The following is an 11,481-nucleotide window of genomic DNA, read 5'->3' as shown; positions in this document are numbered from 1 at the left end:
GGCTGTGATTGTTGTGTGTGTGACATATATTACACTCAGATACATATATATATATATATATATTTATATATAGTATATTCCAGCTACATAATGAAACCAAAGCTAATGGTTCTGAGACACACATTGAAATAAGCAGCACATGTGGCACTAGTGAAAGAGTGATTTCTCTTCCATTCTTTCTCTTACAAAGAAAATGGGACATTTTTGTCATCACTCTTCACGTTTCCATTCATGTACTCCGAATGAGAAGCAAATTACTGTAAGATTGTTCTTTATTGGTTTCAAGAGAGAACCAGAAACTCGACTCAACATATCCTACATTTTAAAGCATTTGAAATACACAGTAGTTTGATCTACCCCCCCCCCCCCCAACACGTCATCTCACACAAACCATAGAGACATTAAGTTCACTGAATCCAGTTTTTAATATTTAAATGAACTATAAAAAGCACATTAAAACATTTTCTCATTTTAGTTACAAAAATGGGTCACCTAAAGGGCTTCTCATTGCATTCATAGAAGGATTTGAACAGTGGATGTTTAACAGGTAATGTATTTTTCTCTCTCTTTAAAAAAAAATAAATCCCCACCCAAAATATATAAACTTAATTGTTTAACCAAGGTATATACAGGGCATAGCATCCTTGCATTTTAAAGGTTATCAAGAAAGTTTGAGGTATACAACCGAAATAAAAGGCCAGTCGGAAAACAAAACAGAAAAAAAAAAAAAAAAAAAAAATAGAATTAAATAAAGGAAGATGAATGCCATGGTCGCTTCCTACGAGCACAGGATCACAACATTAGTGGGAGATGTTGCCGTACGCGTGCTGGTGTGATACTTCCTGTTGTTTGGCCTCTGGTCACAAGGGCGAAACAGCAAATATCCTCAAGCTTGGGACTGTCAATATATACAAAGGGCATACAGTCTAATTTAGCAATGGGGAATTGTTTGAATGCTCACTTTATTTCCTTCGTGACAGGTACACACAGTTTTGTGTTGAACAATAACAAATACCTTGAGAAATATATTTGATTGTGTGATGTCTTAAACTTACACTGTAAATCTTTGAGCCAACATTGAAATTAAAGAGCCAGAAGCAGAATCTGATACACATGCAAGTTTTGAAAGTGGATTCAGAAATAACAGTATTGTACAAAATAATAATTACAGTTTTTTTTATAATTATCAAAATACACCTTCTTTCTTAGCACCTCTTTATACTTTTGTGTGTTTTGAACAAGCACCATTGTAGTCATTTTCATACAGCACCGGGAGATCCAGAGAGGAGGTCCGTGTCCCCTCGTGTCACCTGACCCCCTCTCTTGATTACCTCCGATTCACCCTCCTCTGCCACGCGTTCTGATGTCCTTCACCTTTTCTCCGTAACGTGGTTAAGTCATGTGGTTCGAGCCCTACAAGGGCAACAAGTATTTTCCTGGGTTTACACGTACATACATGGAAAGACATGTTTGCTACACCATCTCTTATTCAAAACTTGCATGTGGCATAGAAAAGGGTGGGGGGCTGGAAATGGGGTTTGTTGGTACCCGAAACGTCTCAACTTGACTTTCTTTGCTGACCCCATCAAATCCTTTTTTTTCCCTCTGTCTTTCATTTTTGTTTAGCCAAGGAAGCAGACGGGCCCAACTTCAAACCCAAACTTCTGGTTAGGGTCCCCAAAGTCAGTAAACATCACATCGACGATCGGAACCTGATCGATTTTGGGAGTATTAATCTCCATCACAGTCTTTCCGTAGCCCTTCCTCGTCTGCAACAAGAGGGACACAAAGGGAGAAGGCAAACAGTCAGAACAGCACATCCAGGGAAAAAATACACACACTGGCACATTTCTAACTGTCTTTAGGTCGGTCCTTTCCAAAATAGAAGCTTTCAAATCACAGCTCTACACTTGATGCAAAACTAATGTGATTTCATTGAATGAGTCACACTTCTGATGAGACACTTAAGACTATTCAGCTTTTGAATGGGCTAATGGGTCTGAATCTTGCTGGATTTTTGTGGAAAACAATATCTAGATGCATTTATTCTTTTCTTAAAATCTCCCAATAATGAGGTTAACTCATCCAAAAAAAATCGAACCTGAAACAAACCTAACAGCAGTAAGTGTACAGAGTAACAAACTCATTCACTTTGAATAGAGCTGGTAACAGTCTTAGCTCATCCCTCCCTGCTCTCCTAAACAAACAGGATCTACAGACGGTTCTTACCGCGCATCCGTCTGAGATGGCCTTGATGTAAGGGTTGTTGTCGTAGGACATCTCCTCGTCGTTGGCGCCCAGGAAGCGCAGCCCCTTGTCGTAGCTGCCGCTGGTGGCGTCGTGCCACGCCACAGACTGGTGGCAGCTGTAGGTGAAGTTTTGCCTGGCCGAGGCCGTCAGTAGTCTGAGGAAGGTCATCTGCACCATGTTGATTGAGTTTCCATCGGCGTCAACATAGGAAAGCTGTAAGAGAGACAGAGAGTTAATATATGACACAAACATCCACATTAGAGAAATAAAAGAAACTGTAAGAGAAACATGTCAAATAAGAAGTAAGATTGAAACATACATATAAAGAGCTTTTGCAAGGCAACACCAGTCACTTTGTCACGGTTACTTAAAACATGACTAAATGAACTGTCAGCACATCCATCCTCTGTGCTCACAATTCATCTGCTGACGTTTGATTCAAGCATCTCATCAACCTCCACACAGCAGAGCAGCACGAGGAGACACTGCCACTTACTGGACTTACTCTAAAGAATGAATTAGTCTTAGTAATTAGTTCTTTTATTCTATAATGGTCAACGTTATCTCATCACTACCTTCAATTTGGAGTCTTCTTTAGAAGGCTAATGCACAATGAAGAGGACAGGACATACTGGTGTGTGAGAGTTTAAACAACAGAAAACCTTGGGGACAAACTGTAAAAGCTTGTGATGCACAAGTATGTGTGAGTGTTAGAGTGCAGATGGTTCTGCCATTTTGTCTTCGAAACCAACTGAGTCCGAGAGACAACTAACCAGTGTTGAACCAAACCCAGTCTTCTTTCCGATTACAGGCACGTGCAGCGCGAAACATCACGTAGATTAAGATGTTCAGAGAGCCCAGCCAATGCCACTGAAGCTGAATATCATTTCAGCTTCTTTGTCCGGACCCTGCCCAGACCGTCTTGACCGGTCGGGGGTTTCGTGTCGGGTATGCCCACTGTAGTTTGTGTATGTACACTTATACTTTGCAGAAGTTTGATTACTTGATTCTCAGTTGAATAAATCTCGACTTTCCCATCCCGTTCACTTCTCCTTCAACGTTTGAAACTGGATCACCAAGGTCTCTACATCACCGATGACCCTGATATTGACATCAACTTAATGTGAACCTTGTGAGAACATGCGCATTGAAAGCACCCTCAGTTCAGAGAATGGTGAGGAGGGCGGTACAGTTGATCCCACAAAGCGGTATGACGTCCTGTGTTTTCTCTGAAAATCAACGTGACAACTCTCTGATGGAGCGAGACGAACCTGCGTCTTTCATTCCCGACAGAAAGAAGCAGCAGCAGATGTTTGCAGAGAAACTGTTCAAGGGCAGAGTGAGGGCTGACTGCTGGAACGCTGAACTGCTGAGGTATTCTGCTCCAATCCTCTACAATGTTTTATTTAATGCTTTGTTCTTTATATGGAACGCTCTAAGAATTGTAATGTGCCTGCAATGACTGAAAATGGGGCAGTGGTTCAAAAGGAGGTGGATTATTTAACTAAAAAACAATCGTGCACTGAGACTCTCTCGGTTCTGGCTCTGCCTAAAATGAATGAGTGAACACCCTCAAACCATTAGGTGGTTCTTTATGGGGAGCGACTCTGTGTCATTCCCCCACAATTTCATGGGTGGTGCTGCCATTTGATTCTATTATAATCTGTTTGGCCTTATGCAGAGTCCCAGCACCGGTTCATGGGAGGGAGCAGGGAAAATATGGGTGGGGGTTTAGGGGTTCAATCCATTTACCAGACCTCTGAGTGAAGGAGAAGGAAGGAGGTGGATTAAAGAGGGAGGAAAAAAAGACGACTTACTATTTTTCCACGCTTAAATTCACTGAACCACGACCCAGGAAGTTCTTTAGGCCATGAAGATATTCTGACCTGTAGAGACAGAATCAAACTTTTTATGAATAATGCACCAAACATGAGGAATACTTGTTTGTTTTTTTAAAGCGCAGCCTCAAGGGAACTATAGAGTTTTCCCTTGTGGTTGTTTTTTGTGTTGCAACAGAGCAAATATCAAATTCAAGCTCAGCACTGAAGCTTAACATGATGGCCCAAAATTTGGTGAGAAATCTTAATTAGAAAGCGGCAGTTATGAATCTGGTGTTTGCAAATCCAGTGTCACTTACTCCATTGGACTTCTTATCTGGGTAGATGCAGCTTTCGCCCCCGGCGGTGAAGTTACAGTAGACTTTGAAGGAATCCCCCGAGCAGCCTTGGTTTGGATCAATCCAGTATTCGCCTGAGGAGAACCAAGAAACGTTCAAACACGCTGTTCTACTGATGTCACAGAAAATGGCTTAGAGCTTCATGTCAAAGAGAAGTGTGTTGGGTTCCTAGATCTGGGGTGGATTTTCTGCTTAAAAGTAATTTACCACTCATTTTCCTGGCTGACACGCTGATGGATAAAGTGTTGTTATTATACCTGAAACAGACTGTATGAGTAACAAATTTGTAGTTGATTTTTCCTTCCAAATAAAACCAATCCATAGCTCTGTAACTGTCATCTTTGTCCTGAACAGCTTCATTGCTCCACTTTGCCTGTTGCAGTAATGAGTACCCAGAAGTTATATAAAACTGTGCATTCAACTTGAAGTGTCAAAAGTTGACAGATATTTACTAATTTGGACACTAGCATCTGTGCTTGTCACCAAAAGCTCCTGAATGTCGCTGTCTCTCCAAGCGGACATCATAGTTGGAATCTTTCAAACCTATTTTTTCATCCTGAGATGTTTGTAATCTTTTTGGTCTTTTACGACTTTTATGGTCATTTTCCCATTGTATTCTCAACTGGGCTCACTCAGAAATTTTACAGACATTTTACCAGGGGGCTGGCAGTTAAAGTCCAAGAGCATACAGCTCCTTCTTTTGCGTTCTCTTATCCAGGCCCTCTGAACAATGTCTCGACTTGGGTATGTTTGATATAGCCCCTCCGGATTGACTTTAAGATTTATACCAAAAAGAAACGCTAATAAATGAGTCATTCAGCTAAAAACTCTCCTGTTTGATTCGACTTACCATCAGGGAACTCTGGGTGGCACAGCTGCAGATCTTTGCACGTTCTGGCGGGGTTGTTTTGCGTGCCCATGGGGTACTTCATGCGTTCAATGTCCTGTTTGAGGTTGTTGAGTGAGCCGAAGATGTCCTCCATGCCCTCGCCGTAGTCCATGATGGTGCCTGCTGCATCTGACTGCATGTCACTCGAGCGCTTTGACTTCTTAGGTGACCGGATGGGCAGCGGCTGAATCACCTCACCAGGTGGGCCCTACAGAGTGGGGATGAAAAATAATGTTTTAGATCTGATACAAGTCTGAAGAGAGGGGAAGTTTGCACAGTGATACTATGAGGACTAATGAATACTCACAGGAGGACCAGGAGTACCAACTATACCAGTGTCTCCTTTTTGACCAGCAGGACCCTAGGTGAGACACGAATGGAAATATTATCCAGGCTGGATTTCACATCAACACGTATTATCACAGTGATAGTACACTTTCAAAAAGACAATGATTCTACTCACGGAGGAACCCTTGGATCCCTTGGGACCTTGAGGACCCTGCATTAGACAGGACAAAAGCACAGCAATTTAGCAAAGTCATTCTATCTGTGGTGTGGAATCTAAATGAGAGAGAGAATGAGTAGAAGACTCACAGGCAGACCAGGGGGACCTGGGGGGCCGAGAGGACCGGCAGATCCACCGATACCCTGTTGTACAATGAGATAAAAGCTGGAGTCAAAGAGAAATCAAAGAAACACTGGACACAAAGGATTATTATGATGCTTGAATAAAATGAGAGATGATGGTGGGGGACAGATGGAAGAAAAATGGCATTTTTAATTATTTATTCATTGAGATAGAGAGAATATTATTTTAGCCATTAAGGAAAGACTAAAAGCCCTGCACTTGTTTCCTTGAACTCAGCTGTTCATACTCTCATTTAGTCAGAAAATAAAGCCAAACTAGAGGAAGCTTTGTGGTTGTTTGCATTGGCCGATAAGTCAAGATGCAGTTTACATTTACGTCTCCTCCAGATAAGATTAAAGAGAAATATGAGCAGACGACTAGATAGAAGATCCATTAAATAGGATTAAAATCAACTTCAAAAGCTGGTTCACACTTAGTCACAAGCTGTGATCTGGGAGTAACCAGCAGAGCTACATTATCAAGAGGGCACACACCAGGTCGATAGATCTAAAAAGAATTTGGCAGAGAGATCGTTTAAGGCCTTAAAAGCCAGAAATGAAAATAAAACAAGGAAGGAATGTAGGGAGAAAAGAAAAATGATGGTGTGGTCATGACTTTTTGTCCCTCAAATAAGATGAGTGATTTGTAACAGCCATGTTGTGAGGTCAAAGTCACCTTCACCTTTGACTACCAAAATATCCTCAGTTCATCCTTGTATCAAATTTGTACTGAGATATCTTATTCACAGAAAAGAAACAAACAGAGGGACAGACCATCTGAAAACATAAATGGAGGCATAACAACAGATTTCCTACTCCGAGGCCCTAAAACAGAAATGGTAAACTGCTTGATAAACTTTTTTGAAGCCCTTTTGTGCTCTGACAAAAAGCGACATTAGAGTTTCATTAGGGTTAATCCCAAAATACTCCATCGAGCCCATCACCTTAAATCATTGAGTAAGGGCAGGCTGAGGACACAGCAGGACAGACAATCAGTCATTCTGCAATGTTTATTTAAAAATGGATGAAGGCTGCCATCAGTGCTCTGTCGAGATGAAGTTTAACCTTCTTTCAACAATGTTGAATAGTAGCAGTAGTTGTTCTAGCACCGCTCACTGGACTACAGGGAATATTCAAAGAACAATGGTTGGACACCTGCCGATAGTGAACAACTAGAAATAAAGTTTATACAAATAAATAATGCAAAAATAAATCAGTAAGGAAGTGAAGAGTTCAGAACAAGATACCTCAGAGGCATTTGTATAAGCTTCATCTGCATTAGAGCAAATTTGAATGAATAATCCAGTCTGCTAAAAGCTAGAACAAACAGAATGTTTGCTCTCTGTGAATATGCTGAGGGAGCAGATGTGCACTGCACTGCACGACTCAGATGCACTACATAGGCTTCATTCTACAGCAAATGACCACAGCAGGATTTGTGGCCATAGTAAAAGGGCAAAGGGGCTGAAAAGATGGCAAGAGGTGGAGGGTCAGCGTGGGAATGGAGTCATAAATCACTTACACCGTCGCCCTTGCCACCATGAGAACCTTGGGGTCCGGGCAAACCTCGGTCTCCTTTCTCTCCTTGCTCTCCGGGGGGTCCGATCAAACCGATCAAACCCGGGTGACCCTGCAGGATGAGAACAAATGTAAACACACAGAAAAGAAGCAAAGATTACAGCAATGTCCCTTTCTGCAGTCCAACTTTAAAGCCACTGCATACGAGTTTGACAAGGTCAGAGCTAAAAATGAAACATGAAGCTATGAAGGGTGACTTATTATTACAATACAAATCCTCAGGATTTAAAGCAAAAGAAAAAATTAAACAAAAAGATTCGGAAGAAATGCAAACTGGACTTCGGTTTAGTAACTTTTTATGCTCACACATGCTATCATGCACTCAATCTGCCATCAGAAGCAATTTGGGGTCATGTGTCTTTGGGCCCTGCAGCTCGTGGACAGGAGGAGTCAGGGGTTGAACTCCAAACCCGCTCTACCTCCATGGCCACAGCCGCCTCAATTCAGATCACAGGGATGATGTCTTTGAAAAATGAAAGCTTCGACCATGCCCGGTGGCTTGACAGTATTAAAAACATCCAACATGGTGCCTGTATTGTGCGCTTTTAAACTGCTCTCTTTCAAGCCATCATGTCGGTGTGTGGAAGGCAATTTAGAAAGAGTAATGTGCGCTGTCTATGAATGTCCTGTGCAGTTATATTTCACCAGCAAATTCAACAGAGGCAGCAAAGAAAAGATCGTACGGTTTATAGAATTATATATCACAATTGAGCTTCATATCCAGTCCTGTTCAGAAACTAATTCTGTTTCCTAAATGTTAACATAAGCCTGCATTGGTATTAACTCTGCTTGGTAATTCCAAAAGATGTGTTATGTAACAGAGGCTGTGTGCAATCGACAGCAGACTCAAGATCAGTGTCCAAAGGTTCCCGTCACTGTTCTCAGGTGTATCTTTCTGCCGATGTAGAACTTGGTTAAAGGAAAAGGAGGAAAGTTTCTGCACTCACCTTTTCACCCTTAGATCCGGGGTCACCTTTGAGACCAGGTAGACCAGGAGGACCCTGAACAACAACAACATCAGAGGTTAAAGTCAGTTTTGCAGAGAAAAGTCAGCAAGGGAAGTGTGAGGCAAATAAACCGGCAAAAGAAGCTGGGAATAGAGATCGAGACAATAAAGACAAAGACACATAAAGGGGATAAGAGATGAAGACAAAAAAAACTTAAAAATGAGATGGAACGGAAACAGAAAAGAAGAAAAATATAAACACACATGAATGAACATTTCTAAGATTGTTTATTTGTCCAATAGCAACATTTTCAGTACAGTTACATTAGGTTTAGTTTAAACTAAAGACTAGCAGAGGGAAACTGCTCCTAAAGAGATCAATTTGAGTTGGTTAGATAAATACTCAGAGAAAGAGATAGAAAGAGAGAGGGATTATGCATACTAACCATGGGTCCAGGTGGGCCATCTTGTCCTGAGGAGCCGGGTAGTCCTTGTTCACCCTGTAAAGAGCCGTTCAGTTGTAGTGAGTATTATAGCCTGCTGTATTTTCTCCAGCTTCCCATTGATTTTCTGTGCTCAGCCCAATGATTAATAGCCCAAAGTGGGGAAAAAAGTGTGCTGGAATAAACAAGTGAAACTAAATTATAAACCAAATGGGAGTATTGATTATTCCATGAAGTCCATCATCATGCCTTAGCAGGACTTTTCCACTTCTGCAAACACTGTGTGTGCTTCAGTTTCAGCCTGTGTGAGAGTGCAGCTGAATGTATATGTAGCATTTAAGAGGAAAAGATCAGACTTACAACAGGACCGGGGATTCCACGTAGACCTTCTGGACCGGGCTTTCCTGAAGGTCCCTGGGGCCCAACTGGTCCTGTTTTACCTGCTGGACCCTCTGAACCAGACTCGCCCTGTATGTGGATATACAAGCGTCATGAGAGAAGGACAAAGGCTAAATAATATCTATGGGGTTGAAATACAAGGATAAATCCGTAACTGTTACAGTAGAATTGACCTAAAGTGTAGTATTAACATGTTTGGATCAAAGATTCTGATATTTCAGTGACATTTTGAGATGCATCAAATTATAGTTTTTAGTTTCTCTCTCATGGTGGCAGACAACATCCGGTAATGGAAGACATTGGACAAGACATCCCTGAAGTTATGAATTGTCTTTAACAACAACTTTGATTAAATAGGATTAAAAACTTTTAGACTTTAAAATAGATTCCACACAGGCAACATTAAAACCTGCAGAAAATAATAATAATTTGTAATGCTTATTAAAGGTACAGAATTAAACATCAGTTCCAACTTGTGAAATCTGCAGCACTTTAGAGCCTCTCGGCAGCGCTGGATATTTTTATCAGAATTCAGCAGCGGGATGCTCTTAGCTTTAATTTATGCTGAGACAGTTTGCTGTATGCAGATCGGGTAAATGGGGAAAAGAGCAAACAAGAGCCAAATGAGGGAAAGATTTCCTGTTAATCCACAGTAGTGGAAAAAATCTGCGTGGCCACAAGACAAACAGTGACAGTGCTGACCGGCAGTAATCTGAACTATGCCAATATTCAGAGATCTCATGGAAAGATGATTGTCATATTCGAGGTGCAACATGCTTACAGATCTAAATGCTTTCACATTAAGCAGATACTAACAGAACAACTGCCATTTTTCCATAAAGCTGTTTATTATAATGATAGGTTTTATGACTTCATGCACGTCATTAGTGGTAAAGCAATGTTAAAAGTAAAGTAATTTTATAGTATGTATGACTTGAATAAAACATGAATTGGCTGATGCTAACAGATTTTAAAGGTGCACAAAGCAACAGAAAAAAATGCATAGATTTAGAAATATGGAGATTTGCGTAAAACAAGAGGGAACTACTGGAAGAAAGTTTCCCTGGGCTCTCATTCTAACTAAAATAGAATTGCACAGTCACTCTGAAGACCCCAGGGCTCGACATAAAGAGCGTCAACTCCTTTGTGTCGGCCTTGAAATTAAGCCACACCACAATGCACGAAACAAATGAATCTTCATTTTACTCAAATAGGCTGCGTCCATAAATTTCCATCTCATCTATGGTGGAAGTGAAATGACTTTTGAGTTTTTTTGTGCTTTTAATTAAAGAGGGGTAACAATGTGAGGGTGCGGGTGCAGCAGAGGGAGTCGCTGCCTTTTTAATGGTCAGAGGATGAATTGATTTTGTTACCTTAGCGCCCTTCTCTCCTTGCCTGCCCTCTGAACCTCCAGCTCCCGGTGGTCCCTGAGGAAGAGACAGGACACTGCGTTAGTATTTCATGACATAGCAAATAAAACAAAACTGTACAGGTGAGTGGTCATCTTTGACCCAGTCCCCAGGATGAAAATAAGCAGAGATCTATTCATTATGGATCTGTGTATATGTTGGTTTGTTTCATGGAAACATGGAGTCGCTGCGGTTGCCAGGTCGTCTCCACAGCGTTTCAATTTACTTTAGTTTAAAGATTTCAGTTTGAACAGTTGTCTTGTCTGATAAATACATGGTGGGTGCTGTCTTTGAACAAGAAAGATAATCCATTGTCCTTGAGCGGGCATTACTTCACTTATGTCAAGATCTATATGAATGAGTTGGACAAGCCTTTGTCTGCCCGTGAAAACATACAACCACTCAGCCACACACACACACACACAAACACACACAGAGCCCTCATCAGTCACACGCGAACTGGCAGGCCATCTTTTCTCTCTGGTCAGGATCTTTCAGGCCTACAATGATTTCTTTCAACTCCACCTCCACTCATCCCTTTTTAAACTCGCTCTCCATCCAAACTCCACTTGTGATCCACGGCCATCGTGCTGCGGACTGAGAGCCCGTAGTGGGAGTGCACCTTCTGTCTTTGAGCTTTCATCTTCTCCTGATACGTGCCTCTTACTGGTGGTGAAAAGGCAGCCTCTTGATCAGCACAATTGAAGCACGATATACAGCAGCTAGTGTGGCAGGTGTTTTCTTCTTATCAAAGCAGGCTGATG

General features: G+C 41.5%; 1 protein-coding gene across 2 annotated transcripts in view; it reads right to left on the bottom strand.

Annotated features, from left to right (window-relative positions):
* Nucleotides 1-406: 406 nt before the first annotated feature.
* col11a1a (collagen, type XI, alpha 1a) overlaps nt 407-11,481 on the bottom strand; it is a 72,914-nt gene continuing 61,839 nt past the window's right edge. For both annotated transcript variants that reach the window (XM_053412802.1, XM_053412801.1), the window contains 13 exons: nt 10,682-10,735; nt 9,270-9,377; nt 8,913-8,966; nt 8,468-8,521; nt 7,465-7,572; nt 5,910-5,963; nt 5,779-5,814; nt 5,623-5,676; nt 5,277-5,523; nt 4,388-4,500; nt 4,068-4,136; nt 2,230-2,463; nt 407-1,769 (listed from right to left, as the gene is read on the bottom strand). In XM_053412802.1, the coding sequence (XP_053268777.1) occupies nt 1,623-1,769; nt 2,230-2,463; nt 4,068-4,136; nt 4,388-4,500; nt 5,277-5,523; nt 5,623-5,676; nt 5,779-5,814; nt 5,910-5,963; nt 7,465-7,572; nt 8,468-8,521; nt 8,913-8,966; nt 9,270-9,377; nt 10,682-10,735 (1,332 nt within the window). In that variant the 3' untranslated portion in view covers nt 407-1,622. The remainder of the gene's footprint in view (nt 1,770-2,229; nt 2,464-4,067; nt 4,137-4,387; nt 4,501-5,276; nt 5,524-5,622; nt 5,677-5,778; nt 5,815-5,909; nt 5,964-7,464; nt 7,573-8,467; nt 8,522-8,912; nt 8,967-9,269; nt 9,378-10,681; nt 10,736-11,481) is intronic.

This window comes from Pleuronectes platessa, chromosome 20 (genome assembly GCF_947347685.1).
Source record: "Pleuronectes platessa chromosome 20, fPlePla1.1, whole genome shotgun sequence".
Classification (NCBI taxonomy): Eukaryota; Metazoa; Chordata; class Actinopteri; order Pleuronectiformes; family Pleuronectidae; genus Pleuronectes; species Pleuronectes platessa.
This window is presented reverse-complemented; position numbering and strand designations above follow the sequence as displayed.